Genomic DNA, 21,717 nt, shown 5'->3' with positions numbered 1-21,717 from the left:
TGTATTCGTTACCTCAATCGAAGGTTTGGACGAGTCTGGCACCGGTGCGATCGTGATATTGTCATTTTACAACTACGAATGGTGGACGTTACTAACGAGATTGCCTCTTCGTGCGCAGAACGCCCAAGGATCCAACTCCAGGGTGGAGCCCCTCGACCGGAGTGCACGCGACACAGATTACCGCAGGGACGGGAGCGTGTCTAGGAGAATGATTAACTGAGGTATCGTGAGCGCGAGCGGAGGGATACATATCTGATCAAGCTGCGTCGGTGGTCAGGCGCAGGGTCAGGCACACTGGCGGACTTGAGCCGGATGGTGTGCTTGCGCGGCAATGGACGTCCGCGGGACAAGCGCGCAGTTGAGCGGGAGGTCGAGCTTGAATGGTCTTGAGCTGAGTCGAGCCGGGCTCAAGCGGCGTCGTGAACGAGAGTTCGACGGGCCGGGTGCGGGACTTGAGCGAATTCGCGGGCGATAGCAGGCGGCGATGGGCGCGTGGGTGCGGACGCTGGGCTGAAGGCGGGGCGATAGAGGGACGAGGTGGGGCCGCTGGAGAGGACGAGAATGTCGGTAGCACTGACGGCGCTAGCGCTGTTCGTGCGGCGAAGAAAACATCAATGATCGCGGGAGAGTGTGAAAAGAAAGGCGCTACTTACAAGTCTTGGGGCCGAACATAAAACCTGGTAAGTGGCCGATCAGACTGAGGCCATGAACCCTGGGCATGGCCTGGTCTGTGGCGGACCAGGCTGATGCCATGATGCCCAGTGGCGCGCATATCAGGCTGGGAACATGAGTCAGTCAGGTTACGTGTGCTCACCATGTTCTTTGCATGGTCGGGGGCGGATCAGAATACCTTACGCCACTCCGGCCGGGCGCGGATCATGCTCCGACCATGATTCCTGTTCTTTGTCTGGTGTGGAGCGGACCAGACAAAGAACGTGACCGTGACAGGTACCATGGCAGTACCGTGTTCCAGGTCCTATTCGGGCACCGAATATTCGCGATTTCTCGTCGTGAAGGCTGCATCGGCCATCAGAACGTGGCAGAACCCATCTCGCCAGATCCATCATATATTCACGACGCGCACACGCCGTCATCCTGCGAGAACAGAGTGAGCGTATCTAACCGGCTTCGATCGTGATCTTGCCCATCAAATGTCCGCAACAGCCCTCTCCATGCCCTCCTGCCCGACGATGGCGAGCACGCACGCGCACCTTCGCCCGACTACAGCGCGCAACGTCCGTGCTCGGCGTCCGCTCGGACGAAGACGCACACGAGGCAAGCCGGCCTGCGTGCCGAGAGAGATCGCGCGGAACATGTCCACGCCGGAGCGGATGCCGTCGTCTGTGAGGTTGGTGCTCGACGCCGGCGCGGCCTTGACTTTGGGCGACTGCATGATGCGTGGTGGGTGTATGCGCGATACGTAAGGGAAGGAAGACGCACCTCGGGACTCAAGATTCCTTGGATCATCAACGGCATGGCCAATCGCCCAACTCGACCGACTTGCAACGTCTTACAGGGCTGCGGGTATCTCGCTCTCGTGGGTGTGTGGTGCAGCCTCGGCTCCGTGTAGGTCCACGGGTATCGGGTCCGGGGGCGTCATCCGGATGCCGAGGCCACGGGGAAAGGGGAGAAATACAGGTTCGATGTTGAACTAGCACCAGGCGATGGTCATAATGTCGACGCGACGGCGAGCGCAGTGCAACTAGAGCTCTGCGTCGAGAAGATAGAACGAGGTATTTGTATTGAGCGGCGTGCAATCATGCGAGATGAGCATATGCGCACTTCGAGTTATGTGACGACGCACGGTCGTTCGCCCTGTGACTTGCTCGAGCGCGAGCGCGAGACGGCGCTGCCGCGGATGAGAGGGATATCGAGGGCACCCGGGCCGCGCGCGGGAGCGCACTCGGCGTCTTCGTGCACGACGCCTTGGTATCCAATGTGGGCGATGAGGAGAGGCGTGGGGTAGGGGGATGTCGGGGGTTCGGCTGAGAAGGGGAAACAACGCGAGAATCGGAAGGAAGAGGGCAAGATCGTTACGGGTGACTTGTATAGCATGTGCGGCAGGATCTGGAGCGTGTTCGGGGACAGCATGTGGCAATTGAGCCAATGTAGATGGGTCGAGGAGGAAAAGGCACACCTGGATAGTCCTCCAAGTTCCCCTTCGCGCCCTCCTCGAGCTTCAAAGCATCCACAGAGCCCAGAAGAGGCCTCTTGCGACAAGTATTAGTGGCGCGCAGCCGGACGAAAGAGGGCAACGGGTTTCGAAAATGAGGATCCGCGTCCTTGGTCAAATGGAAGAGGGGTAAGTATCGAGTCAAAGAGCAATGACATCCTAGCTGTCGATGCTGGTTTCGGTGAATGGCAGTGCCTAAGTAGCGCAAAGAAGCCTGAACTCACGAGACGCTTCCTGGGCCTCCGGCTGTCCTGAAGGTGCGTACGTCAAAGAACTGTGTCGTACCAGAGCAAACGGCCAGGTGAGATGGTAGCCAGGTGAGATGGAGATGACGGAAGTGATCCAAGAGTCGCTAGTATTAGACGGCGAGTCGGAGCTGGCGAGAGCCGCCATACGGGCGACCGGCCGCGGCCCGCCGACGGCTCCGGCCGCTCCCAGGCGGCTGTCACTACGCCTCCTGGTTATGAACCTTCTTTATCGGGAGTCACTTACTTTTGCGCGCGAAGGCTGAGTCGCCCTGGAAGCAGGGGTGGGAGTACCGAGATCACGTTGAGTGATGCGTCGCGCTCTTGGTAAATAATTGTCTGTCGACATGCTCTCGTGTGGCATGCCTAGGTCTTTTTTCTGTCGAGAGTTTTTTTGTTTTTCACTTGCTCGTGGCTACCGTTGTCGCCGTGCACGGGTGGGCTGAACCAGTTTGTCTTCGAACCCACGGTAACTAGCTGTGTCCTCACCACAATATCACATGAACTCGTCATGCAGAAGGTAGCTCACCGCTATGCTCAACGACAGCCCAAGCCGCGCCTCCGGCGCCTGTTCATTGTGCGCGTAACATCTGCTCTTTGTCCCAACACTTGATCTCATGCTTTCCACTTTCTTTCCCCAGAACGCGAATCACAGGCGGAGGTACAGTCTCGCAAGCGCGCTGGACCGTTTTCAAGATCTGACATCGTCCATCGACATCGACAAGACATCGACATCTGCAAGCCCGGGGGGCGATCACCATCAGTAATTCAGCAAATGTCTGGTTGCCTGGATTGTCTGAAGAAAATAATCCAGATATTTCAGACACAAACCAGGCAGTCAGGCAACCAGGCAACCACGGCTCAAATCACTCCGTGAACTTTGGGCCACTTGATGGGCCACCTCCCGGTGGGCATCAGCATTCGCGATGAGCTCCAGTGCCACAAGCCGCATGTACATGAGAATGAGCGGCAGGTACCGCACTCGCGTCCACAAAATATCGCCGTCGTGAGGGCTGGGCATGCATGGGACGAGCTGTCGTGTGCGCGCGCATCGCGCGCGGTCCGAGCCGATACGCGCTGTAGGGGCACGCGCACCTCATCGAGCACTATCCACGCAGAGAGAGCGTGGGCGTGCCGCCCAATTATCTGTACAATACGAAAACGAGACCTAATAAAGAAAGAAGACATAAACAGGTTTCGGGAGGGCGGATAGCTCGAAGATGCTCGAGTCGACTGTCGCACTGGCGGCGGCACGGAAGAGATGAGCTCCCAGCGGATGAGCGCGAAGGACCAGCCTACTCACCTGGCGGCAGCACGGAAGAGATGACGTGACGTGGAGTGACCCAGCATCCTCGTCATGCTGTCCGGGAGAGGGCTCCTTCGCGGTGTGTAGGCTCGCCGGGGCACCCGCTAGGTCCCGGGCTTTCACGCGAGCGGACGTGTCGGAGCCCGGCAGCGCGTCAATGACCACAGCGGCATCAGAGTCCGTCAGAGCCTGGTGGGGGCATCAACGGTCATGGTGTGGGGATGAGCCGGTACACGATGAGTACGTACCTCGCGGTCGTCCAGCCAGGTCCCGGTCCCAGTTGGCGCTGGGCGTCTGTGCCGTCGATTCAACTTGTGTGAATATTTAAACTGCTATGTTCTACATCTGCAAAGCAAACCAGAAAGTCAGTTCGCCCGCATATATCAAGTACAAATTGCATTGCTCACCTCACAGCATCGGGAAGTTGAGCGCGTAGTGATCAGCTATCTTGTCCCACACGTCGCACCTGCACAACAGGTCGATCGCGTCCTGCGGCACCCTCCGCAACGGGTCTGCGTGCTTCGCCCCTGCCTTCATGTTCGCCCGAGGTTCCTTCGAAAGGCTCTCCAGCATGTCGGACTTGGAGAACTTGCACCACGAGCCTTGAAGCCCCGACACGCGAGATGCATGCTTGAACGTGCGCACAGCTGAAGCTTTCGGAGCGCAGTGGATGAGTGTCGGGAAGCCGGTCTGGGCGTAGGTGAGAGAGACGTCGAGCTCGTAGAGGCTTGGCGAATAACTTGTGCACACCAGAGTCGTAGTTGATCAGTTGTAAGTGTTGGACGTAGCATACACGGGGCACACCTGTGGAATGGCACACCGCGCTGTGAGAGAGAGCGCGCGAAGTCGAGGACGGAGGTAAATGTGGGATGATCGATGAGGAATGAGAGCAACGCTGTGTGAGGGCAAAGTGCGAACAGACGCGTGTACGCGTACGCGTCGCAGAGGCAGCGGGCGCCAAACAACGCTGCATCTCTTTTCCCTTACACCCTCCACACTCTCCTGCACGGAATGGACCTCACGCGCAGAGGGCGCCGAAAACCTCGACCACCTGAGCAAGAATATCCAGGAATGCTGACTTGTAAGTCCATAGTCCATATGTGCCTGCGAGCGACTGATCTCGACTCCATCTTAGCTTTATCCTGCCATCAGAGCTCACGCGAGGAAGAACTGGAGGTGAAAGAGGTATGTACTGGCTTTCCTCTCTCTCACACACGTGGCAACATCTCCCACATGATCAGGCCCCATGGTCGCCACCACGCTGTCCCAAGCCGATTCCCCTTCGCATTTTATATGGTCTGGGCCCGCCGTTTTTGGCGCATATATGCGCCAAAATTGGCGGCTTCTCCCTTCGTGCCATCATCACACGCAACAGCTCGTCCGTCGGGGCGCACATCGTCGCCGTGAACACCATGTTGAACGCCGCCCGGAGAGCGTCGAGCCCGCGACGTCGGAGGATAAGACGATCATAAAACGTGAGTACGTTCAAACTATGCGCGTGTGTCCTACTCGCCTCCCCATCTACCACAGCTCCAGCTGCGCTGGCCACCAACCACCGTGCACCTAAGAGCTGGTGTCTACACCGCTCGAGCCCGGTCTCGTCCTGCACGTTCCCCATCCTTCCTGGCTCGTGCCCCGTCTCGCCCGCATCAAGCGTCCACAGCCTCCCCTCAAATTCCCCTGCCTCGCCGCTCTTGCCCTACGACGCCGGCCCTCGCGGCGTCTCCAAGACCGACCCGTCCTCGTCCATACTCGCGCATGGGCCCGACGCACCCCAAGACATCCCTCAGCCCTCCGCGCAAGCCCACGCGTACACGCGCAGCACGCCACACTCCCCCGGGCCGTTCCCACCCTCGAACTCGTCCCATCCGAACGCCCGGCGCATACGTAGCTCCGTTCGCGTGCGACATTCCACGCGTACGTGCTGCACCCGCAGCTGGCGTGTATGCCAGAATGAATGGCATGACCTCGCGCCTCGTGAGGGTGGACACAGCGAACACGTTGTGGGCGTACGCTACCGCACACCAGGTGTTCGCGTCAGTCGGTGCGAGTGAGGAAAGCGCGCCCCGTCCTCCCGCAGCCGCAGCTGCAGACAGACACGCACACGCACATGCCGCCGCCACTGATGCTCACCCCTAGCTCGGCGCCCATACCGGGCGGGCTGGAGGTCGTCGCACTCGCGACGCGGATGGTGGTCATCCGGCACGCGCGGGAGCAGCTCGCAAGGGACGTGCAGGCCGTGCAGACGCAGATGGCGCGCACTCTTGTGGTGGTGCAGGAGGTCCAAGCGGAGGCGGTCGGCGGCGAAGGCACGGGAGCGTGGTGCCGAAGCGATAGAGCGGAGGGTGGGTGGGCGGTTTCGTGTGCGGTGGCGAGGTCCCTAGTGTATCGTTTCTTGTATAATGGTTAATATATCGATCTAGTACAGACTACCCGTCCAGTTTGAGCTGTTTCTTCCAATTGAAGTCGCATTCTGACAGTGAGTCTGGTGCCTGACTGTCTGAAATCATGTCTGAAACCATGTCTGAACCTGTCTGAATCGACGCCCCACGAAATGCTGCCTGAAAAATTCCGTCCTGCCTGGTTTTGTCTGGTTCGCTTTCTCAGGCAGAACCAGGCAGAACCAGACATTTGCAAAATTACTGATGACGACCGTCGGTAAGGGCATTCATCTTGCTGCGGAGGTGGGCTCCAGTGCCTATCTTTGTGTTCCGCAAGTTGGACTGGGCGCGCGAGGGCTTCAAGTTCGGGTCCTAGGTCCGTCTTTGTTACTCACCCCGTTCCTACGTACAGCACTAAGTCCGTGCGCAGACGGCGCGACAACGGTGCATCGTGCTGACGTCCTCCTCCGTCACCTCCCCGCGCGCCGCGCCATCCACACCTCCAAGTGCCTCTTCTGTCACCCTCGCCCTCTGTTTTCCTCCGCTCCATCCACACCAGCCGGCTCACTCACCCTGCACTTTGCAGACGGCACCCGCACGACACCAGTACGACACCGACGTCGCCGTGGGGGAAATCTGCCCCATCTCCGCAGTGATTGGTCTTATCTCTACGGCAATGCCACTATAATCTGTTCAAATGTGAGTATAATGTCTGTATGCGTTCTTCGTCTTATTTTCACTTTTTAGCGACCTATCTATCCAACAGGCTTAGCGGCCACTGACGTCTTCCCCCTCAGAGTTGGGACTGATCTGGCGCGAGTCGGGACGGCCGGGTGAGAGGCACGAAGTCGCGCGCGTCACGATCCCAGGTTTGCTCTCCTCCCGACCAGGTCCACTACAGCTCGACTCGCGGCGCGCGGGGTCGGCGCTAGCGCCGAACCGCCCAGGCGAGTTGAATATGTACATGCGCCCCATCTTGACCGTGTTCTTGGCGATGGCGCGCACGAGCGGGAACCAGACGCCTGCGTATATTTCCATAACATGCTGAAGACGCTTCGTATCTGTGCACGAGCCAGCGAGTCGGCCGCTGAGGATTTACCCATCTTGCGTGCGCCAAGGGACGACGCGGACACCGGTGTCGCACGACGCACCCCGGGGCGATTGTGCGATTGTGCTCCTTGATCGCATGGTCGCTCGGGCGAGATGCGCGTCAGGATGGCCCGCGCGGGGGTGGACACGGGGTTGTCCGTCTGCGCGTCTACGCATCAAGTCCCCTGCGTGCGCTCGAGTCAGCGACGCAGAGACCGAGCGACGAGAGCGAAGGAAAAGGTACCGCGGTCATCTGTTCGACCTCTGGCACACCACTGGCCAGCGAACTCGCGCACGACGTTGTCCCGCTTTGCGTCCAAAGTCCACTTGTCCGGGTACCTGGCGCTCTCTTTCCCATGCAAGGTTGGGTGTGAGATTATGTACCGCGACTGGGGGCCGGCCACATCCGGCGAGACGACACGGTAGCAAGATGCGTGAGTGTATTCACCTGGCAGACGATACAGTCAAACCCCTCATAGTGCATACCCCTCGGGAAGGCCCCCGAGGTATGCGTTATGTGGGGGTATGCAGTATGAGAGAAGCGCTCATCGTGGGAGACCCATTGACGCCCTTCTGCAGCGCGCCTTTTTGGCGGCTGGCGCGCGCATTGATCCTCACACGCGCATTCCTCGCGCGCACATTCCTCCCGTTTGTTATCTGACCTCGCCCCCCTACATAGACTAAATACGAGTAAAGTAATCAGTGACTGCGAGATGTTTTTCCCACCTTGAAGAGAAGCTTGAAGGGCCGTTCGGCGCTCTTTCACCTGCTTCTCGAGGACAGCACTTAAGACCAGATTAGAGGAAGGCGAGAGGGATACATTGCGGAGGCAGGCAAAGGTGGCCGGGGGTGTGATCAAGTCGTGCGTGAGCCCCGGTCAGTCCCGATGGTTTGTGTGGCTATTCCAGGCTGCTAGAAGGGCACATGGGAAGGTTATCCCACATTTGGGCGGCATGCAAGGCATACATGCGAGGCGCTAATGCTGATTATATATGGCAGGTATGCGTTATGGACCCCCCGGCCGAGGTATGCAGTATGCGGTATGCGGGGGGGTATGCGTTATGCCCCTATACCAACTCGGGAAGAGGCCAAAGGTATGCACTATGTGGGGGTATGCACTATGATAGGTATGCGCTATGAGGGGTTTGACTGTACTGTACCATTTCGAATTGATCGAACCGCCGTTTGGGGCGTGACGGAAAGTTTGGTCCGGTGGATTCGAACTTTGACCGGGCCGTCCGTGACGGCCCGGAAAGTTCGAACCCATCATCGACTTTTGGGTACTTCTACGCCCAAACTGAGCGGGCGCTGCATCAGTAAAAGTGCACAGCTCCTTAAAAGTCCTAATCCAGGGTTTCCAGGTCAGATAAGGACTTTCCAGGTCCGCAAGTACTCAAGGGTTCAGGGCTATCAAGGAGGAATTCAAGGAGGGGATTGCGATTGCATTGACCTCGCTTTCCAGGAATTCCAGGAGCATTAGGATGGACTGAAGCTCTCGCAGTCGGTACATTAGAAATATGCTTATATTGACTATAGACGATTAGGGACAGGGAAGATAGTGGTAACACATGTCGTGGGATGGCCTGTAGGGGAGCTCTGCGGAGCAAAAGCGAGCAAACACAGATACAGTATGTCAAGACGGTAATTAGATGTGTCTCAGGTATCGTAGGTGTGCAGAAAAAGGTACGTTCGGGTCACGCACTTGCGTAGGTCACAGCGCAGTGAGCGACACATGTAGGGCGCGTTGAGCGCGACGCGTAAGGCGCGACGCGGTGCACGCATCGGGCGCGTTGAGTGTGGCAAGCGCGTTGAGCGCAGCGAGCTGCACCCGTCAGGTGTACCGAGCGCGGCGAGCTGGACACGGCGGAATGGATGGGCCCACGGGTACCTCACTTGCGCAACCCCGCACGGTCGCAAAGATCCCTAAGCACGAGTTCGACAGTCGGCGGCAACTTGACGAGAAGCTCGCTGGCCACGCCTGGGCGTATGCACCGCGACATCGATGCGGCAGCCTCAAGCCCCGCATTCCACTGAGACGCGGCACCCAATGGCGCCCCGGTCGCCTGAGCAGGGGACTTTCGGTATCGGGGAAGACACGATGTGTCGGGCGAGCCACTCACCTTGTCCATGTTGAAGATCGTCCGCTTCTTCATCCTTTTGTGAGCGCATGCCTCGCGTGTGTCCGTTTTGCGTGCAAAGAAGACCGGGCCGTAGCCTCCCTGGCCGATCGGGCGATGATCGTGAGCCGGTCGATGTGAAGCTTTACGCAGCGCTTGCGGAGGAAAGAGGACTTACCCATCGTCGTGATGGGCTTCTCGACGCTCAGGCCCGGTTGCGGAGTCCTGAAGATGTGGGCCGTCTGCGTCTGACCCGACAGCGACTGCTGGCTGCCCTGCATGGCCGTCTCTGGGTGACTGGAATGTACGTGGATGGACGCGTACCCGTGGAAATCGGCGGCGCCGGGCGACAAGGAGCGGCCGTGCGCGCCCTGAAGCTGCTGCGGGGGCATCCCGTCCGTCCGCGTGAAGTGGAGCGGAGGGCGTCGAGGCTGAGGGTGGTCCCCGTGAGAGTAGGGGGATCACCATGCGGGCAGGCGGGGTAAGAGTAGTAGGGGTGGAGGCCGGGTGGAGGAAGCACGTGGCGAACGGGGAGCTGGGGGAAGCGATCAGTCGAATGTCCGTTGGGACAGGCGGGGAGTGGTGAGTTGGAAGGCTGCACGTATATAGCTGGTAGAAGCAGACAGAACGAAGGGCATATGCCATGAGCGGCGATTCACAAGCGAGCGGTGAAGAGACTCACAGAAAGGGAATGACCGTGGGCGGCCCGGGGCCTCGGTCGTCCTCTCGTTCGCTGCCGGGGTGTTTCACGGGAGGAGGGGCGCCGGGGCCAGACAAAGGCGCGGCATATTCCATGCTCCCAGGGTGTGGATGCGTTCACGCCACTGTAGAGCTTGAAACCCTGGTCGTGCTCGGGTTGGACGAGCCCCCGTACTGGTCAAAGAGCGCACACAGTGTTGTATGCAGGCGGGGGTGTAACTGAGGAGGCTGAAGGAGTCTGGATGAGCGCTGAGCCAGAAGCAGTGGGGCGAGAGGGGGGGAGAGGGCGGTGAACGAGCGTGATAGGATATCGGAGGGAGATCTGATGGCAGAGAGCGAGACTGGGCCGGGGGCGACAGGGAGAGGGAGAGGGAGAAGAGAGACGGGGGACTCACAGAGCTGGGCGGCGGTGATTTTCCTGCAGGCGAGTTGACGAGCTCCTTCCCCCACATCTTGAGTTCAGCGATGCCAGGGGCTTTTACGGTGTCCATATGGACGTCGTTGATGATCCCATTAGCTCCGGTGCCCAACACGCCGACGGGGCTGTGGGCGCGGGTGTGACAGCAAACTGCACAAGCGTGGAGCGGAAAACAACTTTGATGAAGTCCCCACAGACCTGGAGCAGGTCGAGCTGATTTGTTGGGTATCTGAATTTGCGACTTGGCAGCTCTAGTGTGAGCGGCGTGGGGCGGAGGGCGGAGGGCAAGCATGGGGAACACGTCGAGGAGGAAATCAAGTATGAGTAGGTGCGTTGCGGTGCGGTGCGTGCGTGCGCCGTGAATTGCGAGCGTGGACTTACGGGAGCAGCAGGTGCACATGGCGAGGTCGTCCAGAACCTCGGCTTTCATGCCGACGTCCGAGTCAGCAGAGATGAGGGCGAGAGGGGAAAGGGCAAGAGTAGGAGAATATTGTGCTAGTGGAGAACGGTGGTGGTGGTGAGCTGGCAAATTTGCGCGAGTCAAAAGCGCCCAAATCGTCGCGCGTGACGCGTCAAGGACGTTCATCGCCGTCTGCGCTCGTGTTCTCACTCTCTTCCTCATTGACCTCACGCACCTCGTTGCCAATGCGCACCTCATTTGCCCCCCAACATGTTCAGCCCCCCCGCCTGGCCCACACCCTAACCCCGACCCTCTACAAAGCTTCGGCTTCAGCCCTCCAACCCCCTGCCACGGCCGTCACGGTCCACCACTCCTGAACCGTCTCCTCTTGATCTCTTCTCGCGGTCACGGTGCCGCTCTTCATGGGAAACCAAGCACATAATCCGAATGGTGCACTACATTGACAAGGACAAGTGTGGTGTCATCGCGTACGAGCCACCCCTTCATTGCTTGACCTTGGACATCTCTTAACACCGGCTCCAACAGCTTGTGCACCAGCCGACCAAGGTGGCACTGGCACACCGGTCCTCGCTTCCGCCATTCACACCCTCCTCTGGGCCCTCAATGACGTCGAACACGGCGCTCGAACCCAAGGACTCGCGCAACGCGTTTCAAGCTCAAGCTCTCTCCCTCGCCGCCGTCAACTGCCGCCCACGGTCTCATCCTCTCTAGCGACGCCCGTTTGCTGCTCAACCACCTCACCCAGCTCTCCAAGCCGTCGACCAAGGAGCAGACGCGACTCGCGCGCGAGGCGGTAGACAGTCCTTTGAAGGCCCGGCCGCACTACTCACCCTGCTTGAGGCCACCTGAGCGCACTCCGCCCCAATGCCAGCCGACCACCCTACTCTCCCCCCACTTCTCCGTCAACGCTGCGATCGACGCCACCCGTGCCCCCAGCGGCCAGCGCACACCCTCGCCCCCACCGACGCTTTGTAACCCGTCCCCGATGATGGCCTACACACGGGCCGGGACGCGCACCGAGCTCGTCCCGAGCACCATCAACTCGACGTCCACGGGCAGTCGCCCGCGCCGTCCGGGACAGCTCGGTACAGCCGCAGCCGCGCCCGAACGATGAGCACGACAGGTGCGAGCGTCGTTGTGCCGACGCACCACTCGAGCTGGAGGGTGGACGCGGTGCGCGCTGGCCGCCCGTGGACGTCCCGGTCGTCGAGGATGACGCTGAGTCCGCTCCTCGCCCTCCACCAAGTGAACACTCCGTGTCTTGATACTCTGCGGCAACATCCCCGCCACTTGAAATACGCTGTACGTCAAGCTCGGCGCTGGCATCGAAAATGGTTCAAGTGCAACGAGCACGACCGCCACGGATGCGACATCGCCATCGCCGCGCCGGCGTGGCGCGCCGTTTGCCGGCCGGTGGAGGCGGAGCTTCTCTGGGGGCGCACATCGTAATCCCGGACGGTGGACAATTCGGGTTGTTGCACTTGCACGCCTCGCCCGCTGTCTCGCTGTCTCGTCCGACCGTCGTACCTTGGCCTTCTCCGCCCCGGCGCAGCCTAGCCGCGGTCCGCGTCTTTGGAGCGAGCTTGTTTGCAGACTCGCTCGTCCTCCTCGCGGCGCGCCCGACGAGCGCGAGCACGGGGGCGACGCTCTGCCTGGAGAGCGGTGCACCTGTGGCCATCACGGTCTTCGTCGTTGCGGCCACGAATGTGGTGACCACCGTCGTGGCTTCGCGTCGGACAGACGTCTCTCGAAGTGCACGTATGTGGAAGCAGGACACCGTGTTGCGCAGGCGAGGTCGTGAGCACGACGACCCGACCACCTACCACAGCACTCGGTCGAGACCCCGCACCACCGCGAGCCCAAGTATCTCACCCACGAGTTCACCCGCTTTGGCGATCCTGTCCGCATCGCCTAGCCCCTCGTCGCCCTCGCCATCCTCGCCGTTAAGCTCCTCCTCGTTGTCTTCGTCAAGCACCAGGGTTTCGAGCTCCCACCCCCGGCGCCCTATTAGCTCAGTCGTCCCCGACTCCGCCCACTTTTCCACACTGCCATGATCGATGGTACCACCGAGCCGCCCACACTCTTACTCCCCCCGCTCCGTGACCCGTTCCCAATGACGGGCCACGCGCCCGGGACGGGCTCCGAGCTCCCCCCAAGCATCATTCCGACGTCATGCACTACAGGCTCAGCTCGTCCGCGCAGTTGGACCGGTCGGCACGCCCGCAGCCGCGCCCGAACGGGCCCGCAGGAGACGGTGGTGAGCGCAGTTGGCACAAGCGTAGTCGTGCCGATGCACCACTCGAGCAGGAGCGTGGACACGGACCCGCTCGTCCTCTCTGGGTGCCCAACGAGCGCGAGCACCGAGAGGGCGCTCCGCCCGGAGAGTGGCGCACCGTGCTTGCCATGGTTGTCGTTGTTGCGGGCACTAACACGGTGCTAGCCTGGACCGTGTGCGCACATAAGGCCAGGAACTCGACGACCACATAGAATTATGTGTATATAGCTGCAAATAATCATTAAGTACATGAGTCGAAGACCTCAGGGCCATACTATGCCCGCAGGTAGTGCACAGCGCCAGCTTGACCACCCGTGTGTTTCCAGGTGTCCTGGCGAGTCCTGGAAACCCTGGAATTAGGGCGCCAAGGATCTCAAGGCCTCCAGGAGCTGTGCAGAATTACTGATGCAGCCATCTCGTGGTGTCTCGCCGACGCGGAACCCAGAGCGTATCCCAATACATGGGATGCATGACGACTCGCGGCTCCGTGGCCTCGATGCACACGAGACCCTTGCGATCCGATATGATCTGGCAGAGGTCGACAAGCTTGTCGAGGCCGGTGACGCACTTATCAACTTGCTAAGGTCTGCGGCGGCGTGGAATAGCGAAGCAGTGAATGAAATATCCAGGACGTGGGATAACATTCAGGGCATGCGCAAGCATTGGGTGGGGCCGTTGGTCTTCAAAGGGCATCCTCACTCCCGAGGTACGTCTTCGTATCTCTACTTATCGAGCGTACACCGATCTCTCTGTGCTCAGGTTATGGATATCTTAATTGACGAGGGTATCAACGAGACCATTGTCCCGAACCATGGTATATCCTTCCTCCCGTCTCCCTCGTGCGCATCGTAATCAAGTTAGCCCCAGAAGTCCCCCGCGCTCGAGCGCATAATGCAGTCGCCCGAAGTCAAGTCCCCGCAGGCGTCGAACGAGTTCGCCGTACCCGTGGACGGCGGCATCCGCTCCGATGGGGACATCTTCCCCGCGATCGCTCCTCGGGGCGCATACCGTCTTATGTGAGTCCACCTCCCCTCCGTCTTCCGTCTTGGCGAGTGCTGAGGACGGCTCCCCCGCGCCGCAGTCGGTCGGGCGCACGCGTACCGGCCTGTGATCGCCGGGCAGCAGGGCGTCCAGGCGGTGATAAAGACGATCCTCGTCGGGTTCGATTTCGGGCTCCGGATCGTGGGGCATAAGTCTGTCGCAGACGTACGCGGAAAGATGCGCCGATCAAGGTTGGTTAGGTATACAACTCTTTGCTTTCGAGCGACGTCGGGCTCTAAATTCGCCGCACGCATGGAACCATTTTCACACTACCCACTCAACGTCAACACGTTCTTCGCGAGCGCGACCTCGTACTAGATTGCGGCACTGGGACAATGTTTCCGCTGTTGACTTGAATGACGGGTGTGAGGCCGGACGCGGCAGGCGTGCAGCGCGAAGAGCGCGTAGTGGTCGACGACGCTAACAAGGCCAACAATCTCGTGTGCGAGCATAGGATGAGAATACGAGGTGGTGAGCAGAATGCAGACTGGCAACTGCAGCTTCTTCAACGTTGAATGTGGGTGATGTCAACGACTTTTCAGTCATGAGAGTGAGTCACTCTCAGTGAGAGCGATCCGACGAGAGTCCTTCGGCGCGCGATAAACTCAGCCTTTTAGGGAACCTCGTCCCAGGGTTAGGTCTTGCATCTCTTCCTCCCTGGCAGCCCACCGCGAATACTGTCGCGTACCTCCAAACACCCATCTCGCCGATCTATGCTCCATGGCTGCTTTGTGTCTGCTACGAGCCCCCACAATGGTCAAGTTCTTTCCAAGTTTACTGCCCACCCGAGGCTTCCTTCGTGCTCGCCGTCTCACGGATCGACCAGCCCCCACGTTCGCCTCTCGCACTCTCTTCGACAACCTCGCCGTCTATCCCATCTCGACCTTGCTGCCTCTATCCCGCATGACTTTTCGAAGCGCAAGATGCGACTCTGAAGCGTTCATGGTCGCCCCTCGTCCACGAAGAGTACGCCAAGTGGTGTACGGGCTCACTTACCACTTCCACTCGGTGAGTTCTTCCTTCCTCTATCCCCACCAACATGTCCAGCAACACAAGTCTCGCCAACATTTCTCGGCCACTGCGATTCTTGTCGCTCATTCTTCTCGTAAAGGTCAGGGCTGCCCGAGCGTACGGACTCAGACGCGTAGACAAGTCGTGCGCGTCGGAATACCTGTATCGCCTCTGCGCGCACCAGAGATATACTCTGCAGCTTGGGACGAGCTCATTGGCGGCATCTCGCTGCATCTCCGAGCGAGCGGGAAAAAGAGCTCGAGCCGCATCGCAACAGGGGAGAAGCTAGATCGCCGGGCATACGGTGCGTTATTTTACCCTCGGGTCTTTGAACCCACTCTCATCGCGCGCGTGCAGGTGAAGATCTCGACAAGCGTCGTGGAGGGCGTCGCTTCCCGTCCAGAGCATGGCGCGTGTCATGCGCTGAGGACACTCGACCTGTCCTCCGCGGTCCCCTGCAACACTGTCGTCCCAGACCCGCGCGCGACGACATCGTCATCGACGTGGAAGAGCAATATGAAGCACCAATTGCAAAGTGCTCCGCTGAGAGGCACCATAGGAATGTCCTCGACCTCAGAAAACAAGTCGTTCGTGCGCATGCCGCCTTCTGCTCCACCATTTCCCTCCGGTTTACTCACTACCACGGCACTTCAGCAGGCTCATCACCTCGCGCGTAACACCCTTCTTTTCTTCGCGACGCCCAAGCATTTCCTATCGAGCAGACCGCCTGTCTGCCACCCTTGTCGGACCCCACCGCGGCTATGGTTCTTTGGCACCCCAGCGCCTTCTCCACTGCCGTTCAACACTGTCGACGACGTCAGGCAGCAGGCGATCATGAGGACGTGCGATTTTGTGCCGTGCGCATCTCTCCGAGCCAACGCTCGCTACGTGAGTTCACATCCTCTAACCCTGCTTGCTCGTCTGACGCTCTCCTCGCCCGCAAACCAGAGTTCCCTTCACGCTGTGCAGCCTACCTGCTGTCTTGTCGCTGTCTCGCATCCGTACGTCTCTCTCCTCCATCCTCCTCCATACATTCACCTTCCACATTTTAACCACAATCCCAAGCTTCGTCTATTTTTATCAATGCGACTTGTTAACTCCGGGCCCGGAAAGCTTCTCGAGACTCATCCCTTCCCCTAGTTGCTTTGCCACGTTGGTTGATTTGCCACACGGACGATCGAACCGGCTCGCCAGGCCTCGGCGTCGCTCCCCGCCCCCACTTCGCCACGCTCAGGAAATACTTGGCTTCGTATCTTGCTACAGGTCCGCCGCCTTCCCCGTCCCGCCGCGCGTCCACTCATACCGTCCTCTCCGGAACCTTCTTCCTAGCGCATCCCGACATCCAGTGGCGCTGATTCACTGAGTCAGATTTATGGAGATGGGCGGCTCTCTCGTCAAGGTTTCCGTTGCGTTCGACCGCACCGGATCCTTTGTTTTGGGGTCGCGATCTTGCGTGAGATCGCGTGGGTGGTTCTGAAGCCTCGCGCCGAGCACGAGATGGAGTGCTGGCAGCGCCACATACTGCTGTCCGACTCTACAAGCCCCGCCCTTTGAAGCAAGGACCCCGCAGTGGAGGCGCGCGTCAAGACGCACTACGAGGACCTTGAGATCCGCACGCGGCACACCCAGTACGAGGATGGCGGTCACGGTGGGGCGCCGACAGGAGATTGAGAGTCGGCAGGTCGCGGGGCCAGTCTTGGTGATGAAGCGGGGATTCGTTGAGCGTACTCGTCTTGTGCTAGACTATAACACTACGTAGAAGCATGCCAGTCTGACAGGACTAGTGAAATCTTTGTACCACTTCCGCCGCGCCGTCGGCCCGACTGCACCGGTACATACCAGGCCGCGCGCAGCGTGCCACAGCTCATGCGACGACACACTACCTCTCCAATCGCCGATGAGGAGGAGCCGCACGGCCCTCCAGCTCGTCCATCATGCGCCCTGCCTCCTCCCACTGCTCCTCCACCTTCTCCTTCCACTGCCACTGCCACATCTCACAGATCGCGCGATCGAGCTCGCCCAACCGCCGCTTCAGCCCGTCCACGTCAACGTCCGCAGCCGCCTCGCGCCCGCGGTCCTTCTCCCCTGAGCGCACGCCCACCGCTGTCGGCTCGCCGTGCGCGGGGTCCGCGGCGTACAGCCCGGGCGAGTTGAACTCGTACATGAGCCCGACCGTGCGCGCGTTCTGGACGACGGCGCGTGCGAAGGGGAGTCGGACGGCCTGGTAGATCTCCAGCACGCGCAGGAGGCGCGACGGGGAGGCGCGCGGGTCGGTGAGGAGGGTGCCGAGGAGGTACGCATCCTGCGTGGGCATGGCGCTCAGCACCCGACAGGTAGGAGGGGGACGGAGCGCACTGACCTCGATCGCTTGGCCGCCGCCTGCGCCCAGGTGGGTCGTCATGGCGTGCACCTGCGAGAGCGCGGCTGGGTGAGTGGGCGTGCGCGTCCAGAGGCACGGTGATGCTGCACGCACCGCGTCTCCGATCAGGGCGACTCTGCCGGAAACGGAGAACGGGAGGTCTTCGATGTCGTGGATCGCCCACAGCTTCGGGTCTTCCACGCACTGCGTGAGTGAATCAGCTATGCGCGCGGAACGCGCGAGGAGAGGGAGACGCACGGCGATCATCTGGTCGACCTCGGGCTCCCAGCCCGTGAACTCGCGCACGACGTGGTCCTGGTCCGCGTCGAGCACCCACTTGTGCGGGTACTCGGTGCCCTCTTTCCCGGGCCGCGTCACGAAGCCGATCCAGTTGAGATACTGCCCGTGCGAGATCGGGAACGTGATGATATGCTTTCTCGCGAAATCAGCCACCTGCGCGAGTCTTCCCTGTAGATTTGTGAGCGCGTACCTTCCCTTTGCCAGAGTACTGCAGACAGCGCGTCAGCCTCAAACAAGACGACGGCAGCCAGACCAGCACTCACGCTCATCGGTGCCCTCACATGCAGCGCGTGGTGCGCGGGGTTAACCGCACGCAGTCGCTCCGTCGGGATCAAGTACCGATACGCGACCGTGCCCGTCCACTTCGGGCGGGAGCGCGCACAGCGCGCGCATGCCGCAATGGGTGTGCTGTCGCAATCGCGAGCGTGCGCGTGCGTGTACATGGCGCTGCGCACCGCGGACTTGATCCCGTCCGCGCCGACGAGGACGTCAGCCGATGCGTGGGTACCATCGGCGAAGTGCAGGGTGTATGCGCCGCTGGTGGCCGTGGAGGATCGCGAGGGAGGGTTGTAGGAGACGAGGCGCTTGGTGGTGTGGACGGTGCAGTGCGCGGGGAGGTGGCGGACGAGGACGCGGACCATGTTGGCGCGGTGCATCGTGGTCGCGCCATCTGTGCGGGCGAGTGTAAGCGTGGAAGAGAGCAAGCGGGAGAGGAGGGGGACCGACCTGGGACCATGATGCGCCCGAACTCGAAGCCCTCGCGCGGCCAGTCCGACTTGCGGCACACGAAGGCCGGTCCTGGAGCGGATCTCAGCACCTTCTGTGGTGTATGCACTGTGGACTTACTCCATGTCCCCTCGCAGTCTCCATCATCCCCGCCCGCTTGATGTAGAGTGCTCGCTTCGTGTTGGTTCTTCTTCGTCTCCCCCCTGCCTTTCACCGCTTCCTGCATGAGCTCGTCGTGTAGTCCGAGCCTTCGCATGATTGCCCACGTCCGCGGCCAGACGGATATGCCCGCACCAACAGTCGTGATCTCGGGCCCGGACTCATATATGTCGATCTCAATGGGCGACGCCGGATCGTCAAATCGCCCGAGCGCGATCGCGAGCGTGAGGCCTGCTATTCCGGCACCGCTGAGAAGCAGGACACATCAGGCGAGAAATGAGACGGAGAAACGAGGGGGACGCACACGATGGCCAGGCGGAAGCGCGGTTGGGCGGGTGGACTGTCGATGGGCATGGCGACGAGCTCGCCCTCTGTCTCGGTCTTGGAGGTCGTCGTCCCAAGTGACGGGTGTCGGCGATTGATAATAGAACACCTAGAGAAAGAGAAGAGGAGAGACGATACGTACGGGCGGTTGGGCACAGGTGAGCTCGAGGGAAAGGGAGGAATTGCGTTCTTTGGAGCCCGGGCCAGTATATATACTAGAATCAGTCACCGTTCTCTGAGCTGGGATGCGAAGAGAACGTCCGAGTAGCTCGCGCAAGTCGGACAGCGGGACACGGCTATGGGGACGATTACCATAATCGGGCTAACCTAACCATTTTATCATCCGTCGTACGTACGCACTCGCAGGTGACTGACGTGACGTCGGGAGCCACCCGCTGCTAGTAGGTCTTCACGACGACATTCCAGTTGGCTTCCATAACACGGGCTGTTTAGTTTTGTCCCCCAAAACTTCCTCGGCCCACAGCAATCCCTTGCGGTCTTGAAGCCGCTTCCGTGGACCACAGGCTGAGCCCGGGGCGGTGACTAAAGTGGGGTATGCGGGGTCAAGTGGAGAACATCCAGAAGGCAACACACCGTCGCGGGAGATCAGAGGTCGAGATTGTATTCTCTAGCGATGGCCATGCGTAGACGGAGTGGACATCGTCAGGGTGCTTGCCATAACTTCGCGATACTCGTCTAATTCTGAAGAGAAGATGGCTTTAAGTTGCAACAGACGGATGAGAAAACGGAGGGGAACCATGTCGTGTGCATTCGAAGCGGTGTCTATTGGCAAGAGGCCCATTACCCGGAAAAGAGGCCTGAACAGGCCAGGATTCTTGTTCCGCTCGTGACAATGGGAGGCTCTGTACTACTGTGCGTCAGTAACTGTTATAATTGCCTTCAATTTGCGAGCACGGGGTGTGGACGCACAATAACGAATAGACGGGAGCTCGACGATGATACGTCAGGGCCTGTATACGAACGGGCGAAATGTAAGTGAGAAGCGTTTTTTCAGGCCTCGAGGCCGCCGCGCCGCAAGGAGGACGGAATCTTGGGCTGGAATTAGAAAGCCTGACGATCAGCGGACGACGGATGGGCACAGGAGGATCACACGAGGCTCACCAAGATCGCCTGTATCGGAAGATACCAGCGCGCACACAGACGATGAAACCTTGGCAGAGTAAGTACGTGAATGACAACCATCTCAAAAAGCAATCGCGGGAGGGTTGTTTGGAAGCGGCTGGCTGCGCGGTTCGGCGCGCTGGCTACCGGCGCGAGGCGCGGTGCGTAACTGCGTTGTAGTGCTCGGGGTGCGGCCGAGGAGCGGAGACTGTCCACTCCGCGCTGGATACGGATATTTCGGCCAGCGTCGCTGCACGGCCCACCATACGAAGTCACTCGCGAATTCGCGTGGATGAGACTGTCTCGTCGTGATTTGGTGGCCGAACGACAAGAGATTCGCATGGGCGGAGAGGCCGTCCATGCCATCAGTAACTGCGGACGGCCCGGGTAAGTAGCAGAGCGCGAACGTGTGGATAACACTGGGAGCTTAGTGCTCACAAGGTGTGCATTTGTTTCTTACAGGGAGACAGGTGGGCGAGGCGGACAGGAGCCATGAGTCGGAGGCGGGACTGCGAATGATGGCTGTGTCCGTGACCGCATTTGCGAGCTTGGCCTTCAGGACTGATTGAGAGTGGATAATGCAGACGCACACGGTGAAGCATACTCACGATATCAACAGCGTAGCGTCACCCCTTCTCCTCCCCCCAGCCTTGCTGAATCACTGACGGGAAACGATTTATAAAGCACTGAGACGGCGCTCCCGTTACAAACTGACCGCCACCCAAGAACTCCTGGAACATGTGTCCGGTGGAGCGCTGCTCGCAAAAACCCTTGCCAAGCGGCGAATCGTGCACTGTCATCTTTTCGCGTATATCGGACCTTCATCTCGAGAGGGAAGCGCGTGGGGTTTAAGCGGACAAAACGGGCCAGCGCCCCGAGGGAGAGACGGATGAGGTCGATTGGGAGATCACGGCAAGAGGCAACGCTGCTAAGCCGCCTCGGTGGCTCGAAGGGGGAATGGGCGCTTGCTGCCGTTGCCCATGTCCCGGATCGGCCGTCATCCCCTCTACGCCCCAACCACGCCCTCTTAGATCTTGCGTAACCATCGTCTTCACGGCCATGAGAGTGAGAGCGATCCGCCGACAGTCAGTGCTAGGGCGTATAAACCCAGCCTCATGGGGAACCCCATTTCGGGGTTAGGACTTGCATCATTTGCAGCATCCCATCGCGAATACCCGTCCCGTACCTCCAAACACTCATCTCGCCAATTGATCATGATCTATGACTGCTCCATGACTGCTACGACACCTCAGGATTGTCGGGTGTCTTAAATTGTACTACCCACGCAGGGCTTCACTCGTGCTCGCCGTCTCACAGATCGACCAGTCGCCGCGCTCGCCTCTTGCGCCTCTTCGCCAATCCCGCTGTCTATACCATCTTGACCTCGTTGCCTCTATCCCGCATAACTTTGCGGAACGCAAGATGAGACTCTGGCACGCTCATTGGCGAAGAGTACGTCAAGTGATGTACGGACTCACTCACCACTTCCACTCGGTGAGTTCTTCCTTCCTTCATCCCCACCAACATGTTCGGCAACGCAAGTCTCGCCAA

General features: G+C 59.9%; 5 protein-coding genes across 5 annotated transcripts; 2 read left to right on the top strand and 3 right to left on the bottom strand.

Annotated features, from left to right (window-relative positions):
• Nucleotides 1–1,788: 1,788 nt before the first annotated feature.
• BXZ73DRAFT_83319 (uncharacterized protein) lies at nucleotides 1,789–4,959 on the bottom strand (the record flags this gene model as incomplete). The annotated part of the gene is made up of 12 exons (XM_048023898.1): nucleotides 1,789–1,985; nucleotides 2,138–2,282; nucleotides 2,398–2,424; nucleotides 2,666–2,797; nucleotides 2,824–2,895; nucleotides 2,948–2,986; nucleotides 3,514–3,564; nucleotides 3,722–3,913; nucleotides 3,973–4,018; nucleotides 4,191–4,463; nucleotides 4,529–4,619; nucleotides 4,941–4,959. The coding sequence occupies 12 exons, from the start codon at nucleotides 4,957–4,959 to the stop codon at nucleotides 1,789–1,791; spliced, it is 1,284 nt and encodes a 427-aa protein (XP_047871010.1).
• A 4,124-nt stretch (nucleotides 4,960–9,083) lies between these two features.
• On the bottom strand, nucleotides 9,084–10,720 carry BXZ73DRAFT_83318 (uncharacterized protein; the record flags this gene model as incomplete). Its single annotated transcript, XM_048023897.1, has 6 exons — nucleotides 9,084–9,257; nucleotides 9,315–9,454; nucleotides 9,490–9,608; nucleotides 9,636–9,742; nucleotides 10,406–10,578; nucleotides 10,627–10,720. 6 exons carry the CDS (start codon nucleotides 10,718–10,720, stop codon nucleotides 9,084–9,086), a joined length of 807 nt encoding a protein of 268 aa, XP_047871009.1.
• Nucleotides 10,721–11,452: 732 nt separating this feature from the next.
• Nucleotides 11,453–12,860, top strand: BXZ73DRAFT_108670 (uncharacterized protein; the record flags this gene model as incomplete). The annotated part of the gene is made up of 4 exons (XM_048017205.1): nucleotides 11,453–11,527; nucleotides 11,595–11,934; nucleotides 12,443–12,558; nucleotides 12,765–12,860. 4 exons carry the CDS (start codon nucleotides 11,453–11,455, stop codon nucleotides 12,858–12,860), a joined length of 627 nt encoding a protein of 208 aa, XP_047871008.1.
• Nucleotides 12,861–13,589: 729 nt separating this feature from the next.
• On the top strand, nucleotides 13,590–14,144 carry BXZ73DRAFT_108669 (uncharacterized protein; the record flags this gene model as incomplete). Its single annotated transcript, XM_048017204.1, has 4 exons — nucleotides 13,590–13,708; nucleotides 13,773–13,830; nucleotides 13,884–13,925; nucleotides 13,986–14,144. The coding sequence occupies 4 exons, from the start codon at nucleotides 13,590–13,592 to the stop codon at nucleotides 14,142–14,144; spliced, it is 378 nt and encodes a 125-aa protein (XP_047871007.1).
• Nucleotides 14,145–17,055: 2,911 nt separating this feature from the next.
• BXZ73DRAFT_108668 (uncharacterized protein) lies at nucleotides 17,056–19,074 on the bottom strand (the record flags this gene model as incomplete). Its single annotated transcript, XM_048017203.1, has 9 exons — nucleotides 17,056–17,478; nucleotides 17,536–17,586; nucleotides 17,650–17,739; nucleotides 17,794–17,967; nucleotides 18,026–18,043; nucleotides 18,099–18,505; nucleotides 18,562–18,633; nucleotides 18,682–18,968; nucleotides 19,025–19,074. The coding sequence occupies 9 exons, from the start codon at nucleotides 19,072–19,074 to the stop codon at nucleotides 17,056–17,058; spliced, it is 1,572 nt and encodes a 523-aa protein (XP_047871006.1).
• Between the last annotated feature and the right edge of the window lie 2,643 nt (nucleotides 19,075–21,717).

Source organism: Epithele typhae (assembly GCF_022376455.1).
Source record: "Epithele typhae strain CBS 203.58 chromosome Unknown BXZ73scaffold_178, whole genome shotgun sequence".
NCBI classification, from domain to species: Eukaryota; Fungi; Basidiomycota; class Agaricomycetes; order Polyporales; family Epitheliaceae; genus Epithele; species Epithele typhae.
The sequence above is the reverse complement of the archived record's forward strand: the minus strand, read 5'-3'. Positions and strand labels throughout refer to the sequence as shown.